At 41.4% G+C, this 19,087-nt stretch overlaps 1 protein-coding gene across 2 annotated transcripts; it reads left to right on the forward strand.

The window, feature by feature from the left end:
• Window positions 1–2,134: 2,134 nt before the first annotated feature.
• Window positions 2,135–18,232, forward strand: LOC117532630 (LARGE xylosyl- and glucuronyltransferase 2; the record flags this gene model as incomplete). Of its 2 annotated transcripts, none has more annotated exon segments than XM_034196000.1 (10): window positions 2,135–2,306; window positions 2,728–2,832; window positions 2,935–3,047; window positions 4,471–4,596; window positions 9,459–9,614; window positions 10,607–10,770; window positions 11,688–11,966; window positions 13,018–13,164; window positions 14,620–14,815; window positions 15,169–18,232. In XM_034196000.1, coding segments are annotated over 10 exon segments (1,656 nt in total), but the record flags the coding sequence as incomplete, so codon positions are not given.
• Between the last annotated feature and the right edge of the window lie 855 nt (window positions 18,233–19,087).

The raw sequence follows: 19,087 nt of genomic DNA on the forward strand, positions 1-19,087 counted from the left end.
ACACACTCTCTCACACACACACACACACACACACACACACACACACACACACACACACACACACACACACACACACACACACACACACACACACACACACAGGTTGTTGTGTTTAATATTCATGAGAATATTTGTTATTGTTCAAATGATAATAAACATTAGCATAAAGCATATTTGTCCACTCATATGTTGATAAGAGTATTAAAAACTTGAAACATATTCCTCTAAGGTACATTTAGAACAGATAAGAAATGTGCGATTAATTTGCGATTAATCGTGATTAACTAATTTAATCGACTGACAGCCCTAATTATTATTATTATTCAATTTAAACAAACACAGCTCGGAAATATCTCATTGGTCAGAGAGCTGTGGGCAGAATGCTGCCTTTTGCAACATCCTACTTGTGTGAGATCGGCTTTTCTTGCTGTTGCTGCCATCAAAACCAAATACAGATCAAAGCTGAACATTGAGAATGAACTGAGAGAGTCTCAAAACAACAGCCCCGCTTTGAGGAGATCTGCGAGGGACAGCAAGCACACACAAGTCATTGATAGGCTATGTGTGGAATAGGAATGGTAAAGTGATCGTTTGCAACCTGCAGTAGAAATAGTTCATTCATATATTTTCCTTAAAGAAATTTGAATTTAAAAATCTGCTACTCAGGGAAGAAGGCCAACCAGTTTTAATTAGGCCAAATTAATTCACAGTATCTTCCAAGCACTTTAGTTCAGGTGTAATCCATAATAAAATATACAATGATAGTTGGATCTTCTTATTATTAGCAGAGAAAATGTAATGTTTTTACAACAATATACAATTAATCCTACCAGTATAGATGGGAACCGGGTTGGGGGGTCCTGAAAATATTTCCAATACCCAAGGGGGTCCCGACTGCAAAAGTTTGGGAACCACTGCACTATAACATCATGAATGCCGGATCCCTGCCGTGTGCAGCACTTGTTAGTGTCCCCTGGAAACAGATGGCTTTGTGCAGCATTTTGTGTTTGCGGGGATTTTTGAAATGAATACATTTGATATTTTTGAGTGTCGTCAAGTTGGTGAATGTTTTCTGAATCCTGAGCGTGTGGAGTCAAGTTGGATGAGATATTTTTAGAAAAGTATTTGATATTTCAATTTGCATATCGAGGTTATATTTAGTTCATCTCTTCTACCATGTTTTCCAGAATATTCTGTTCTGCACGTGTTCTTACTGTTTCACATGTAGATAACATACCCCTTTGTGAGTAGCCTCTGACTCCATGAATACGGAAACTTGGGGATTTTCATTCTCCGTTTACAACTTATTTATTTCTGCAGATTTAGCTTGTGTCTTAAAGGGGCCCCCGCTCACCTTGAGAACTCTTCTTTAGACCTGCTTAGAGGCAGTGTGCCTACTTTTAAAACTAGGTAATGTACTGAAAACATTGATGACACACACACGTTTCTCCGTGTCTGCCTATGTTGATTTCTGCTCACTCTCAATGGACACTGGCTCCCAGTGACGTTAAGAAGGTAAAGAATCAAAGTCAACTTTATTGTCAATCTTTCAGTTTGTGTGTCCAGACAGATCTAAATACCGTTTCCCACAATCCAGAGGAATACAAATATATATATATAGAAATATGTATATCCTATATATACACAATCAACAGACACATTTATACATATGCACACATTAAAGGTGGGGTAGGTACGTTTGAGAAACCGGCTCGAGATACACTTGTTGTTATATTCCATGGAATGCTTTAACATCCCGATAGCAATGAATATCTGAAGTTCTTTGAAGCCGTGGCGCTGTAAAAAGCACGACCAATCATCTGAGCCGGCTAAAGTAACTGGATGGCCTACCTGCCTGTCAGCCTTCCATCTGGGCACAAACTCATCTCGTGCCCTCATTGGTCATGTGCGCGTTCGTGTGTGTTGGAGGAGGGGCTCTGTGAGGAAGAGGCAGATTTCTTCCGGCTGTGTATTTTCAAATTCTAGCGCACTCGAGCTGGTTTCTCCAAAAGTACCTACCCCACCTTTGAGACATAAGTAAAAGCAGAACAAACGATATATACATAATAGCAGTCACTTCAATGACAACATGTTAAATAAACGTGTTTTCTTTCCTCTCCTCTTGTTGTCGCAGTCCGAGGTGTCGTGGATACCCAACAAACATTACTCAGGTATTTACGGCTTGATGAAGCTGACGCTCACCAAAGCTTTGCCCTCCGACCTCTCCAAGGTCATCGTCCTCGACACCGACATCACCTTCGCCACCGACATCGCCGAGCTGTGGGGCATCTTCAGGAAGTTCACCGGTGAGACGAAGGGCATTTAAAACCGCAATGTCATATAGGTTTCTGTGTGTGTGTGTGTGTGTGTGTGTGTGTGTGTGTGTGTGTGTGTGTGTGTGTGTGTGTGTGTGTGTGTGTGTGTGTGTGTGTGTGTGTGTGTGTGTGTGTGTGTGTGTGTGTGTGTGTGTGTGTGTGTGTGTGGGTGTGTGTGTGTGTGTGTGTGTGTGTGTGTGTGTGTGTGTGTGTGTGTGTGTGTGTGTGTGTGTGTGTGTGTGTGTGTGTGTGTGTGTGTGTGTGTGTGTCAATTAGCAGAACAAGTTTTCACAGTTTTCTCAAAATGTGTTAATTTATTTTTCTTAAATGATGAGATTTTTCACCGCTTTTTTCTTTCTTCGTTATGATTATCCTAAACAGTGTGTGTGTGTGTGTGTGTGTGTGTGTGCAGATAAGCAGGTGATTGGTCTGGTGGAGAACCAGAGTGATTGGTACCTGGGGAACCTCTGGAAGAACCACAAACCCTGGCCTGCACTCGGACGAGGATTCAACACCGGTAACTGTTCCTCAAAGTGACGTTCCAGTTGGCTCGTGAACTTGAGTCACAGCCTCCCACTGGTCCCTTTGATAACACCATGTTGTGATGTATTTCCTGCAGGCGTGATCCTCCTCTACCTGGAGCGTCTGCGGAGGCTCGGCTGGGAGCAGATGTGGAGGCTGACGGCAGAAAGAGAGCTGATGAGCATGCTCAGTACGTCTCTGGCCGACCAGGTGAGAGGAACAGCGCACTCTACATTACCTGTAGGTGATGCTTTCATCCAAAGCCCTTTGCTTTAATAAGTGTGGTGGGAATTTATTTATCAAATGTGAATCAAACCATTCAGCTGTCTTTGTTGGACTGTACTTATATAGCGCTTTAACAGTCTTTCAGAGCGCTTTACATACTACATGCCATTCACTCAGAGCAGTGCACCTTACTCCAGGACCTAACACTCACACACCGTTGGCCATCGGGAGCAACTCAGGGTTCAGTATCTCGCCCGAGGACACATCGACATGTTGACTAAATGGGCTGGGATCGAACCCGCAACCTTCTGGTTGAAAGACGACCGCACCCCCTCTCAGCCACAGTCGCCCTGTTGTATTTTATTCTTGCAAGAAGTTCAGTCAGTCACACGGGAAATTAAATTCTACTTTTACTTTCCTAGAGATCCTTTTTTCAAACCATGATTTCTAAAGTCAATAATAAGCTTTCACATTTCAAACATTTGACTGTTTTTATCGTTAAGAAGTATTGTTTCCCTTGGCTTTGTGAGACATGCCGGATTACACAATTAGCATTTCCTCTAACCCATAAAACACCGGCTGATTCCTGATGAGTCATTGGTTATCTTTGAATCACAATGCGAGTCTGCATTCAGCCTATTCTTTACCCTCAGAGGCCCAAAACCAGAGGGAACAGATTTGTGGATCTTCTGGGTTCAATAAGTGTGGTTTGATCAGCTTTCCTCACGTAGGGTTACATGATAACCTGCACATAAAGATGTCCATACTGATACAAAAGTGTTCTTTAAAGCGAAAGCAGCCACTCAGGAGCTGAACAAATGATCCGTCTGTCCTCCATGATGTCTTTCCTCTCAGTGTACATTATGAAACCATCCTCTCTCTTTCATCTGAGCTCCAGCGGCGACGCACAGAGCCTGTCTTTGTTAACCATCCCACAGCTCTGTGGAATACATATAATACAATCTGAGGTTGCCAGGAGACCGGCAAAGAAGAGGATATGTGTTTTATTTGTGATGCCTTCAAGAGGTGTGTGTGTGTGTGTGTGTGTGTGTGTGTGTGTGTGTGTGTGTGTGTGTACATGAGAGCAAAGTGCAGGATAAATAGAGCTGTGTGTGGTTTAAAACTGTGTTAAAAGGTGTGTGTGTGTGTGTGTGTGTGTGTGTGTGTGTGTGTGTGTGTGTGTGTGTGTGTGTGTGTGTGTGTGTGTGTGTGTGTGTGTGTGTGTGTGTGTGTGTGTGTGTGTGGTGTGTGTGTGTGTGTGTGTGTGTGTGTGTGTGTGTGTGTGTGTGTGTGTGTGTGTGTGTGTGTGTGTGTGTGTGTGTGTGTGTGTGTGTGTGTGTGTGTGTGTGTGTGTGTGTGTGTGTGTGTGTGTGTGTGTGTGTGTGTGTGTGTGTGTGTGTGTGTGTAGGACATCTTCAACGCCTTCATAAAGCAGAACCCCGTCCTGGTGCACCAGCTGCCGTGTTTCTGGAACGTCCAGCTGTCGGACCACACTCGCTCTGAGCAGTGCTACACAGAGGTGTCCGACCTCAAGGTACGCACACACACACACACACTAGATGTGTATTTACCGATAGAAACAAAGTTGTTTCTGTCCTTTAAGTAGGATTCAAACCAATTTAGAACTGTTTCCGAAAGTCCCACCCAGTGTTCCAGTCGGTCTAGTAATATGCTGTGGTCAACAGTGTCAAACGCAGCACTGAGATCTAATAATACTAACACTGAAGTTCTGCCACTGTCTGTGTTTAAGTGGATGTCATTAAAGACCTTTACAAGAGCAGTCTCAGTGCTGTGGTTTGGACGAAAGCCTGACTGGAACACATCCAAACAGTTATTTAAATGCAAGAAATTACTCAACTGTTGAAAAACTACTTTTTCAATGATTTTACCTAGAAATGGGAGGTTTGATATGGGCCTGTAATTGTTCATTACTGAAGCATCTAGATTATTCTTTTTTAAGAGCGGTTTAATGACTGCAGTTTTCAGGGCCTGTGGAAAAACACCTGAGTGAAGAGACTTGTTTACTATATGAAGTAGATCTGAGGCCATGCAAGGAACAACTTTAGTCTGAATGTGTGTTTGGTGCGTGATCATTATTCTTTAGAGTCATTGCGTGTCTATTGATTTGAACACGATCCGTGTATCCATCATTTCCTGGTCTTCTCTAAAGAAGAGGGACCAATGGAAACGTTGTCATGTTGCCGTTGTTCAGCATGGAAACATTCATTAGCTAACAATGACATTATTGTTCTATTAATATAAAGGGAGGTCAGGTACTCTTTAAAGCAGCTGCTAGTTATGGGTACTTTTTACTGAAGTACACTTCAAAGCCTCTTTACTTTCACTTGAGTAAAGAAGTTTAGTCAGTACTTCTACTTTTACCAGAGTATTTTTAAACACGAGTATCTGTACTTCTACTTGAGTAAAGGATGTGTGTACTTCAGTGGCGGGCCGTGCATTTCACACCTAGGCCTTCAGTGATGTCCGACACAGTCCTACCTGAATTATTCCACCTCTCAATACCATCATTATGACGCCATGGCTCTAGAAACTATACATTTAGACAGAAACGCAGTATAACCGGGCGTTGCATCACCTTAACATAGTCAATTACAACAGAGTTATATTAATATTTCCGAAGCATTTATAATCAATATATCCGCATTTACAATTAAGAGTGTTAAACTACCAGCTTTAAGATCGCTTGGATACTGTCAAAACTTAAAAATAAAAGGGGCTTTTAAGGCATTAGTCTACAAAGTTTTATTAAGTCCACCAAAAGTATGTGAGCTTTAACAAGTTTGTTCACTAAACAGCGCATTGTCGCACCCAAAGCAGTTTCATTTAAGAAACGTGACGATAAAGACACAAACTATTCACTGAAAATAAAAGAAAACAAACAATTAATTTGCATTTGTTCATGAGGATATATTTGCGACAGTGGTGAAAGTGTATTCCTAGCCCTGAATGTCCACTTTGATAAAGGTTCAACCAAAACAATTCAACAAGTCTCCTTGAGTACTTTTACTGCACAGCTGAGCCAGTGCGCCACACACATCTCTATATCTCTTGCAGAAGCATCAAACATTTATTTTTTATATATTTGTCATTTTAATTACATATATATTAATTTGTTAATATTGATTTAATATTAACGACATAAAATGACAAACATATATTAAAATAAAAAAATAAATAAAATGCTTTGTACTCACCAAAACAACTGATTATTTGAACACAAAATCCATCCTCCTTTCTTTCCTCAAGAAGACTTCAATGACTCTGTTGTACAGTTTATCTGTGCGTTTCAGTTCCACCAATAAGTCATTTTCTATAGACATGAAGGCTAATGATGAAAGCCGAGTCTGTCCAGTAGAATTTCTGGCATAAGTTTTAATTCGCTTTAAGGCCGAGAATGACCGCTCGACAGAAGCAGTGGACACAGGGATAGTCACTGCCACACATGCCAATGTGTAAAGCTGCCCCATGCTCTCACTCAGATGTTTCTGCTTAAGGAAATCAAGGAGATCAGTGGGACTTTTCCCTTCAAAATCAGTCATGGCATACATTACAGTCAGTTCTGTTTTTAGCCGGGACAGATCGAACAGTGTTCCGTGACTCTGTGTTAATTTGGCTAAGGCTGTTTGCGGGAATTTTTTCCGGTAGGTCTGAAAGTGCTGGGGGTCCAGGAGGGAGAGAAACATACATTTTTCGTGGTCTTGAAACCTACTCCGTATCTGGCAAAGAATGTTGTCCAGAATATTGCTGTGGAGTTGTTGGTAGTATGCGCGAAGGTCTCCTTGTGCTGTACGTGGGCCTCTGCGTGCGCTCGGACCATTTGAGATGCGCGCTGTGTCCTCGTAGATCTGACGAAACTGGCACCTCTCTCGCTCAATTGTGTCACAAAACTCGTTCACCCTTGTCAGACAGAATTGTACATCCAATGTTTGTTTCTGTAGTATTCCAAAGAGCACATCTGAATGCTTAAAAATCCCATTGAATGTTTCAAGCAAAAAACAAAACTCAAAATCATCCAGACGTGCATTAAATCCATCAGCGCTAAGCATAGTAATAATAATAATAATTCATTTATTTTATATAGGCGCCTTTCAAGGCTCTCAAGGTCGCCGTACAAACACATAAAAAAACAAGATACACAATACCTAACACCAGCATAAGAAACATAAACAAGACAATGCAACAAATCAAATAAATCAAACAGAGGATGTGAGATGGATAATGATCAGGGTGGATATGCGAGTGTGAAGAGATATGTTTTGAGGCGTGATTTGAAAATGGGGAGAGAGTCAGTGTTGCGGATGTCAGGTGGGAGGGAGTTCCAGAGGCGGGGTGCAGAGCGGCTGAATGCTCTAGACCCCATGGTGGTTAAACGGAAGGGGGGTGCAGAGCGGCTGAAGGAAGGAGAAGATCTGAGTGTGCGGATGGGCGTGTTGATGTGCAGGAGGTCGGAGAGGTACAGAGGAGTGAGGTTATGGATGGCCTTAAAATAGTATCCCCATCATACTCCTCATGATGTTCCAGTATGTGGTCAAACACCTCCTTTAGGGAAACTCTCTTCTCAAAGACTGCATTGATCTCGATGTATATTGCCACCGCGTTGGTGCAACATTAGGAAGACGACGCTTGCAAATGTCATCCAGCAGTTGCGTGCGCTGAGGGGATCTGGAGAAAAATGCTGCAAGGCCATTGAGGCTGGCAAAAAAGACCTTGCATTCTTTAAGCTTTGAGGCCCCTTGAGTCAGTACTAAATGTAGTCGATGTGCATAGCAGTGAATGAATAAGGCCATAGGTGCCCTCTCCTTAACTTTAGCCTGCACCCCATTTAGTCCAGATGCCATGACCGCTGCGCCATCATAACACTGTGCCACAACTTTATCCAGACTACATTCATATTCCTCCATGAAACGGAAAATAAGAGCGGCAATGTCATCAGCTCGCTTGCCGCTTGTAACATCTTCAAATCTGACAAACCGCTCCTTGACACCTGTGTCCGTCACATAACGCAGGACAAGTGCCAGCTGTGCTACATTACCCACGTCTGTCGTCTCGTCCACCATAACAGCGACAAAGGGTGCTTTTTTAATCTCCATTTTGATCTCTTCTCCCATCACTTCAGCAATAGCATAAATCAGGTCGTTTTGTATTTTGCCTGACGTCCCAGTAAACACTTTGTTTGTGGACAGGTGGTAATGCAAGTCTGTGTTGTTCTCAGCAAGCAAAGAAAGAAGCTCCACGTAGTTTCCTCTGTTTCTGGACTCAGCGCTTTCATCATGTCCCCTGAATGAAAGTTCCTGTTTACCCAAAAACAGGACAAAATCAATCAGTCTTTTCAATATTTCCCTATTTTTGTTCACCCTTTCGTTGTGGAGCTCCGTTTCCCGGCGCACTTGTTCGTTGAGCTGTAGATCCACTCGGGTGTCCCCAAAGGTTTTCAAAAGCACCATTGCTTGTAAGTGCCCAGCCGTGCTTTGGTGTCTCGTTGCTGCCTTGGTTAGACAACTCAAGTTTGCAAATCCAGTGTGGCTCCAAACACCACATCGATCATTTGCAAATAGCAGGCATTCCCAGCAGTACAATTTGCAGTGCCTCTCGGAGGCTGTGAGCCAGGGGTACCGCTCGTAGTTAGTGATTTGAAAGTGGCGGACAAACCCTTTCCCCCGCTGTGATAGGCTCGCTAGCGTCGGGGTTGGCCGTTCTCTTCTCACGATGTCTAGCTTTTCTTGAAAAGTTCATCTTGAAAATGGCGTTGTAATTATATCTGCGACCAAATCGATCTCTTCTCCTTCAGCCATTGTGGGTTGAAAAAAAACAGCTTGTAGAAATCTACACAAATTAGCTCGTTCAAATTCAAGTTCAGTTTGCTAGCTCTACATAGCTCTGCCTCTCAATAGTGCGTATCCAATCAAAAGACGTGCACGTGCTGACGTCATCGTACGCCTGCTAGCTGGCCCGTTGTCGCCAACTCAAAATCTGATTGGTTAACGCCACAGTTTTGTTTCCGTTCACTTTAAGCTACAGGCGCCCGCACTGTTGATTCTGAAGGCCTAAGGGCAGATTTATTGGACCCTGGCAACACATTATGGCTGAAATATGATTGGATAAAAGCTCTAACATAAAGGCCAGCCCTCCAAATCTTGTTCTGAGGCTGGAAGCAGCGCAACCAAGAGGAAAGCTATTAAATGAAAAGAATAGACTATGGGGAATAATTTAATACATATTTGTGGAAAAAATATATCAAAATTAAATTTATATTCTGATGATGTTTAGGCCAGCAGAGAAGGCCTTGCTGGCCCTGACGGCCCACCACTGGTGTACTTTTGCCCTCTCTGGTAGCAACAGTGTTGGTGTGTGTAGTAAAAGTGTGTGTGTATTCAGGTGATCCACTGGAACTCTCCGAAGAAGCTGCGAGTGAAGAACAAACACGTGGAGTTCTTCAGGAATCTCTACCTCACTTTCCTGGAGTACGACGGGAACCTGCTGAGACGGGAACTGTTCGGCTGCCCGAGCCAGGCGAGCCCCGAGAGCGTGAAGGTACACACTTTTTCTTAAAATCAAAAATCCTGACTTTTTTCTGCAAATCTCATAATTTCTCCCCAAATTGCTGAGTTTTCCTAAAATTATGAATTTTCAATAACATCTCTAAATTACGGCTTTTTCAGAAAACCTCAGAATTTTTCCTTAAATAAAAATGTTCGGATTTATTTTCTCAAAGTCGTGACTTTCAGAGAAATATCAACATTCTGTCTTTTTTCTGCAAATCTCAAAATTACTTCTTTCTCCAAATTCTGACTTTTTCAGAAAACCTCCACATTTTGACTTTTTCTTAAAATCCAAAATCCTGACACACACAGCATCTTAAAGGTCTCCTTTCAAAATGCACTTGTTGATGTCTTTTATATGTAACTATGTGTCCCCGGTGTGTCAGAAGACTCACAAAGTGTCAGGAAATAAACCCCTCTCTCTTTTCCTCCGTACCCACATCTCTAAAAACAGAGGAACAACGGAGCTGATCCAGATATGACGTAATACCTTAAATGTGGGCGGGCTTTAGACCCACGGTCCTATCAGAAACGTTGCTGTATCAGAAACAATGAGCGACGTGTTCTGGAAGTCATATGGTCTTTATTTACATTAGCATCGCTAACACTCAGAGCTAACCTGTACTGGAGAGAGCATGTGTAAAGAAGCAGGATGTTAAATGAACTCACCTTGTGGTAAACCTGAGAGTGAAAGAGTTTGAGCTCCGTACTCTTTCAGAAATAACCCTTGAAGTGGCTTTGAACACGATATGGAGTTTAATCACAGCAGCTTTAGACCCAGAATCAGCACTTTGGTATCAGGCTGAAATAGAGGGGTATGTTCTGGGTGTTCTGTTTGGTATTTTGAGCAAAACACTTCATAGACATGTTTTTAATATATTTGTATATATCTGAGACCTATACTATATGCCTAATAGTATACTAGGAGACCTTTAAGTTGTCTACACCCTTCCTCTGACCCTGTGTTGTGTGGTTTCTCCTCAGCTGCAGGCGGCTCTGGAGGATCTCGATGAGGACGATCAGTGCTATGATTTCCGGCGGGAGCGCCTCACCGTGCACAGAGTTCACCTGTACTTCCTGCAGTACGAGTACTCACCTGCAGAGGACGACACCGACATCACGCTGGTGGCTCAGCTCTCCATGGACAGGTACCAGAACTACATATAATAACTTGCTTTATATTTTATTATTGTTAATTTGTAATTAAGATCAGGTTTGTTTCCCTGGATAACCCGGGTTCTTTATGACGCCTGCCAGAGTCAAAGAGCTCAACAATTGTGCTTCTTATGCATCTCTAACCCTGAAACCGTTGCCTAAGATCAAGGTTCAAGAGTCAAGGCTTCTGATGTCATTCGTGCATAGCTACAGTGTAGTTATGTAAATGAAAATCTTAGGTCACAGGTTCCTCCAACAGAGCAACACAATAAAACAGATAAAATAATGCAAGTAATACAAATAAAAACAAATTACATTACATTACATTTAGCTGACGCTTTTATCCAAAGCGACTTACAATAAGTGCGTTTGACCAAGTAGACACAACCTTGAAAACAGAATCATAAAGTACATCAGGCTTCATAGAGCCAAACATTTCAAGTGCTACTCAACTGGCTTTAGTTAAGCCAGTCCTTTGTTAGTATATAAGTGCTTTGTTAATAGTTCTATCGCTCGAAGTGGAGTCGAAAGAGATGAGTTTTCAGTCTGGAAGATGTGTAAGCTATCTGCCGTCCTGATGTCAATGGGGAGCTCATTCCACCATCTTGGAGCCAGGACAGCAAACCCACGTGTTTCTGCTGATGGGAACTTGGGTCCCCCTCGAATAAAAATATAATCAGTAGTAATTATAGTATTAGTATTATAGCATATAGTGCAATCAGAGTCGATATACAAGTAAATGGAATGTGATATATTAGATAAATAATTTGTATGTTGCCAACAGGTGAATGTTATGGATGTTCTAGTTCAGGTGTTTAACAGATGCGGCAAAGACAAATTCTATTGTAAATGACTTGGGTAAGACCAGGATAAGGTTTGTTTCCTGGGATAACCGTGTGTTTGTGTGCAGGCTGCAGATGCTGGAGGCCATCTGTAAGCACTGGGAGGGGCCCATCAGCCTGGCGCTCTACATGTCGGACGCCGAGGCGCAGCAGTTCCTTCGATACGCTCAGGCCTCCGAGGTCCTGAAGAACCGGAAGAACGTTGGGTACCACATCGTGTACAAAGAGGGCCAGTTCTACCCCGTCAACCTGGTGAGGAACGTCGCTCTGAGGAACGCCAACACGCCCTACGTCTTCCTCACAGACGTCGACTTCCTGCCCATGTACGGACTCTACGAATACCTCAGGTACGACCAGAAGCTACATTAAAGTACCTTTGGTTACTGAAGAAAAGATCGATAAACTGTGGGTTTAATGCTCGAGAGGTTTCAGGAGTGTGTTACTTTGTTAGAAAGAGATTTCAGGGATTGTAGAAAAACCTATATGGATGTTTGCCCAACTTGAGATTCATTTCACGCTGTTGGTTTTGTTAGTTTTTTCCTCCTGATAAATACTTTACATTCATTTTCCAGAGGAAAGAGTTCAGAATATGTACCCTCCACTGACAGAAATGAATATATTCATATTTTGGCTCTGATTTTGGATTTGCATTATGAATGAATACAAGTCCTTTTGTCTGGGTTATGTAAGGAGTTTAAAACATGGTCCAAAACCAGAAATGTTCAATAACTGACGTTTCCTGTTTCCTGCAGGTTTTGCTTAACTGTTGGGTAGTTTAAAGTATAACAGCATTTCCTAAATGGATATGATGAATCTGAAAAATCTATAAATGTAACAGCAGAGGTGAAATAAGTATTCAGATCTTGTACTTGAGTAAAAGTAGAAGTACTCAGATTCCTTAAATATAAGGAGGCATTATTGATCATTTAGTCCCCGATGTTTGTCCTGTTTTATAAAATCTAACATAATGAGATGAATGCCCTTCCGTCTAAATAACATAACAAGTATGAAACTTGGTTCAGTCCTGGTTCTGGTTCAGTCCTGGTTCTGGTTCAGTCCTGGTTCTGGTTCAGTCCTGGTTCTGGTTCAGTCCTGGTTCTGGATCAGTCCTGGTTCTGGTTCAGTCCTGGTTCTGGATCAGTCCTGGTTCTGGATCTGTCCTGGTTCTGGCTCAGTCCTGGTTCTGGTTCAGTCCTGGTTCTGGTTCAGTCCTGGTTCTGGTTCAGTTCTGGTTCAGTCCTGGTTCTGGATCAGTCCTGGTTCTGGATCTGTCCTGGTTCTGGCTCAGTCCTGGTTCTGGTTCAGTCCTGGTTCTGGTTCAGTCCTGGTTCTGGTTCAGTCCTGGTTCTGGTTCAGTCCTGGTTCTGGATCTGTTGTAGTAACCCTGTGTTTCTGCAGGCGCACGGTGGTGCAGATGGACATGGCTCACACTAAGAAGGCTCTGGTGGTCCCGGCCTTCGAGACGCTCCGGTACCGTCTCTCTTTCCCCAAATCCAAAGCTGAGCTGCTCTCCATGCTGGACATGGGGACTCTCTACACCTTCAGGTACTAAAAACACGATCAAATCAGCAGAGAGAAACTAAAAGTGGTTTCAGAATCAGGTTTATTACCAGGTTGACACATACGAGGAATTGTACTTGATGATTTACATAAAAGTAAAACAAAAATGTAAAACACAGATAAAGAACTAGAAAAATATAAAAAATAAACCAGAAATATAACATTATTTACATAGAAATGGAATAAAATATGGAATAAAAATCGGCAGTAATAAAAAAAAGAAAACAGATATTGTTGTAGATTTTGTGTGCATTGATGTAATGCATAGTGTCTATTAGGGGTGTAACGGTATACGTACCCGTACCGAAATTATTCGGTACGGACCCTTCGGTTCGGTACACGTGTGTCCCGAAGTGTACCGAACGAATATAACGTTAAACGTAAAAAATTGAGAACGTGAATAACTTTTTGGAAGTAATCTCAGGTGCTGCGTCGCAGCATTCAGAGGTTCAACGCGTCATAGAGCGAACAAGTCATTTCATTGGACGAGAGGCATACTATGAGAGCTGGTCAGAGGGATGCGTTCATATTCAGCCAGTAATTTGAGGAACTGTCGAAATGGCGAACGCAGATAAAGTTGAGCTGAAAATCCTCCAGCATCATTGAAGTCTCCGGTTTGGGAACATTTTGGTTTTGCAGTTACGTACAAGGATGACGGACAAAGACAGGTGGACTGAACCAAAGCTGTTTGTCGGCATTGTTCAACTAACATTGGTTACGCGGCTGGCAATACATCAAACTTGCACACTCTTGAAAAGGCATCACCCGAACGTGAATATCACCGGTACCAAAAGAAAAAAGACTGAAGTGCAAACCCAACTCCCGCTAGCATGTAAGCCTCCACCACTCGCAGAGAGTTCAGACCGAGCCAAAGCTATTACAAACGCCAAATATCCTTATGTTGCCATGTTAGCAAAGCGCTACCTGGCTGTATCTGCTACCTCTGTCCCTAGAGAGGGTGTTCTCCACAGCAGGAGACATTGTTAGTGCCAGCAGATCTGCCCTTTCGGCAAGCAATGTGGACAAGTTCATCTTTCTTTAAACAACATGAAAATACAATGACAAGCAAGTCCTAATGTCAAACTGGCTGCTTAGGTACTAGTACAGTTCAAATACAGATTATTTCAGTTCATCGACATGCTGCACCTTAATGTTTATTTTATTATATTTTGTATTTATTTGAGTGAATATTCACAGTTTAATAATCATTAAAAACCCAAAACTAATAGTTTATGTTTTGTGAGTACTAGTACAGTAAAGTTCAATATATATTTTATGTTTTGTGATAATTTTTTCTGCTGTACCGAAAACGTACCGAACCGAACCGTGACCTAAAAACCGAGGTACGTACCGAACCGAAATGTTTGTGAACCGTTACACCCCTAGTGTCTATGATGTGGCAGAGGTAAAGTTGAGTAACTTACTGATTTCCCTCTGCAGGTATCACGTGTGGCCCAAAGGTCACGCTCCGACAGATTACGCCAAATGGCGGACGGCCACCACGCCGTACCGAGTGGAGTGGGAGGCGGACTTCGAGCCGTACGTGGTGGTGAGGAAGGACTGTCCCGAATACGACCAGCGCTTCGTGGGCTTCGGCTGGAACAAGGTGTCGCACGTACTGGAGCTGGACGCACAGGTACGAACACAAGTACATTTTCCAGTTTTTTCCCCATTATTTATCCCTCTGAAAAAATCAATAATATACTTGCTGATTGGGACCAACTCTATTAGCTCTACTTTCAAGCATTGTCCATAACAACAAGTGTTCTGGAATAACTTGGTTGGTTTGAATGTGTTTTCTGTCTTCTTCTGCTGTTCTCTTCTTCCTGTCGTTCTTCTTCACCAGAATGTTCAAAATTGACCAATCAGCATTGAGTATTTAACTAAGCTGTGTAATAAATAACAAAAATATCTGCAGGCTTTGATCAATTCTTTAGTTTGCTTAGAAAACCTTAACCCATGTTTCATAAATCCCTTCTGTTTTCTCAGGAGTACGAACTGATGGTGCTGCCGAACGCCTTCATGATCCACATGCCGCACGCTCCTAGCTTCGACATCTCAAAGTTTCGCTCCAGCTCGAGTTACCGCAACTGCCTGAACACGCTGAAGGAAGAGTTTCACCAGGATCTGTCCAGGAAATACGGCTCGGCGGCACTGAAGTACCTCACGGCTCAGAGAAACATCTAGAGGGACGGAGAAAAAGACGTTAAAAACCGCGAGTCCGTCGGACACGTGCTAACGCTGCGCCGCCGCGGAACCGTTAGCCGCAGGGACGCTAACAAAGACGGTTAAAAAGACGGTAAAGCTTTACGGCCCTTTGTGGACAATCTCGGGCTCCTGTGCATTAATTCTCCAGTCGAAGAGATCACGGGAAGGATTTCGTTCACAAAAGGACTGAGAAGACGGACTAGCTTTAACGCCGGGAGTAATTGGTACAACTTGTTCTGACAATCAGGGTTTCTGTCCGAATGACGGGAAGATTTAAGGGAGAAGACGACGTTTCTAAGGGCCAGTCGAAGTGGAGATAAGCCTTATCACTCTCCATGGTATTTACTGACATATTTAATATTTCTTTTCTTTCTCCAGTGTAAATCAAAACCAATGATAACAAACATTGGCATTAACAATGTTTTGATTACGACTTGACAAAGGTTTTGTTTTTCTTCGTTTATCATTTCTGACCTTTTTGAAAGAAAATTCATTTTTGTCCCGGGTGAATAATCTCTGAGCTTCAGGTGTGTGTGTGTGTGTGTGTGTGTGTGTGTGTGTGTGTGTGTGTGTGTGTGTGTGTGTGTGTGTGTGTGTGTGTGTGTGTGTGTGTGTGTGTGTGTGTGTGTGTGTGTGTGTGTGTGTGTGTGTGTGTGTGTGTGTGTGTGTGTGTGTGTGTGTGTGTGTGTGTGTGTGTGTGTGTGTGTGTGTGTGTGTGTGTTGCTTGCATGTAAAGAGTTGCACTACATGTCCTCACATCAAAAGAAAGTGATTGTTCATGTTTTTTTCTCTCCGTCTGAAAGCAGTAAATATCTATTAAAGATAAAACGATCATTACTGTTTGGGACCAGCTCTATTAGCTCTGAATTACAGAAGCTTTGTTTAACGTCATTCTGTTGCAGCTTGAATGTGTCTGAAACACTGGATAAATGTGAGCCATCTACTGATATTCTTTTATTTTGTCCAAGTCCAACTGAATGGCAAACTCTCAGATAATCAAAAGTAGTTTTAATTAAAAAAATGCTTATTTAGCCTCCAAACTAGTATACAAATGCCAATCATTAGTATTCAAGATTTGTATATCAGTAGATTACAAGCCAAGGATAAACAACTATAACCGTTTTATAATTGTAATGATATACCTAATGTAAAACTCTTAAATGAAGTTGAAATAATACTCTGATATATAATAACACACACGAGAAGACTTAGAAAGGAAGCTAACGTTAGCTGCAGTTTAAATGCAAGATCCTTTTCAACTTGTTGGAAACAGTAAAGCTATTTCTTTAAATGATTAATCTGCAGATGATATCCTCCATAAATACTTTGATTTCTAACATTTCAGAATCAGGTGGAAAACGTTCATCCCAGTTTCCCAAATACCAAGCTTTAAATGTCTTGTCAGTCAAAAACCAAAGATATTGGGTAAGAAAACACTGAAAACTGCATTTAAATACATCTTTGAATTTATATAATTACTTTTAGTGCTAATTAGAAAACAAAGGAGTTGAAAGGAAACAAACATCTAATTTCAGTTGGACTTTAATCCTCATAATTTCATAGTTTTGAAAGTCATGTGGAGTTATCTCAACATTATCATCTGAGCTACCATTGATGTTATCATGTTGTTGAATCTCCCTTTGGTCTAGAGCTGCTGTGAGATTAAAACTGGATTAGCCAAAACATTGGCCCCTGAAAAACTAGTAAAAAGACGTTATATAAAGGTTATTATTGATATTTAAACATTTCAATGTATATTCAATCTCCCCAGAGGATAATTTGAATATTTGAAGGTCTTTAACTTTACTTTGTCGGTTCAACTAGATTAAAATGTAAGGCCTCTCTTTTCACTTCAATTAATATTGAAGTAATTGGCAATGTTCAAACAGTTCAGCGTATCATCAGACTCCTCAGAGGATGATCCGAATGTTTTAAGGTCCTTCCCTTCATCCTCAAATTAATTTCTTAAGCTCAAATAAATCAAAATGTAGGGCTTCTCTACTCTCTTCCACAAGATATTGTCCGTATTTAAACATTTCAGTGCATATTCATTCTCCCCAGAGGATAATCCAAAATGTCATCTATATTGAAGTTATTGGCCGTATTTAAACATGTTGGTGTTTCGTTAAGCTCCCCAGAGGATGATCCCACATTTTTAGGGTCCTCAAATGTACTTTTTTTAACTCAAATAAATAGAAGTTTGAGGCCTCACTTCTATTCATATTGGAATTATCGGAAACATTTAAACATTCCAGTGAAAATTCAAGCCCCCCAGAGGATATCCGAATGTTTTAAGGTCCTAAACTTGACTTTTTTAGCTCAAATAAATGAAAATGTGGGCCCTCAATTCTCACTTCCATTTACTTTGAAGTTATTGTCCGTATTTAAACATGTCAGAGTATGTTCAGGCTCCCCAGGGGATAATCCAAATGTTCTACGGTCCTTAACTTGACTTTTTTTAGCTCAAATAAATGAAAAGTTGGGGCCAATCTTTCATTGTCACTTTTATTTTGATGTTTTTTTAATTTCCATCACATTGTCTGGTTCTTTTGTTGTTTTCCACGAGCATTTGGACAAAAGGCAAGTGGAGAAGGGTTACGTCTGGTGTCATTTCCACAGAAGAAGGCGGGAGTGAAGGTGTGTGTGACCCCCCTCATTGACTTGTTGTTGATTGTGGTTGATGCTAGTGCCTTTGCTGTATTGTGGAACTGGATATTGATTATATTGATTGTACTGATTGTACCGACAGGCCTGGGGAACGTCAGGCACTCTATTTATTATTGGTGACTCAAATCGATCATATTTTTATATGTAAGTGCTTTAAATAAAATTGCCCTTTTTCTAACTTTTTTGTCCGGTGTATTTGTTTGTAGTTAATGATATTTTGGGGGTTACTGAGGATTAGAAACATCTTGGGAGATCCAGAAACTTCTAATATTTATCACGGTCAGTGATTTTAAACGTGTGGAAAGCCTTCAGCTGTGTAATTGGTTCAATAATAACTTCCAATATTTAAAACACAGGTTCCCCTGACACGTTTATCCAGTTTAATTCAAACATAAACAGGCAGTGTTTTTAAATAATAACTTGACTTTTGTACAGAGTTCTTATATTTGATATTTCTGAACACGTTGGTGTTATTTATGCAATTATTTTGTTGGCAGAAAGCAGTATTGTCTACTACTCTACTGTATTACTATACCATGACAATTCTTTGTATTTTGGTGACGTAGTTTCATATTTAAGCATCATTTTGGAAATCCTTTGACATTGAAAAAAGCCATTATTTGTATGATGTTTCCTGACATATTATAGTTTGACATTTCACTGATTTTGTGTGACTTTTTCAACATTTTGACTTCCTACATACTACACTATTACATTTGTTGCAACATTTGATGTAACTGTCAGGAGAAGGTATAACGGTGTAAACAAAGAGCTTTATTCAATAAAGCTGTTCCAGACAAACCGTTGAACGAGCAGGATCAACAAAAGGAAAAGGACTACAGCTAAAAACAAAGCAGGAATGCTTTGAGGACACAGGAGGCAGACGAGGGAAATCCAATGCAGATGTTCCCTGTAAAATGTTAGTGATGCCAGAAAACAATATTTCTGTTCCTCAAAAAACGGTATAATTCCTGCGGAAACATCAAACAGAGCGGCAGACGGCTTTGTTTTCATGTTCTCCAGAGGATTGATA

The sequence above is a fragment of the Gymnodraco acuticeps genome, unplaced genomic scaffold (assembly GCF_902827175.1).
Source record: "Gymnodraco acuticeps unplaced genomic scaffold, fGymAcu1.1, whole genome shotgun sequence".
Classification (NCBI taxonomy): domain Eukaryota; kingdom Metazoa; phylum Chordata; class Actinopteri; order Perciformes; family Bathydraconidae; genus Gymnodraco; species Gymnodraco acuticeps.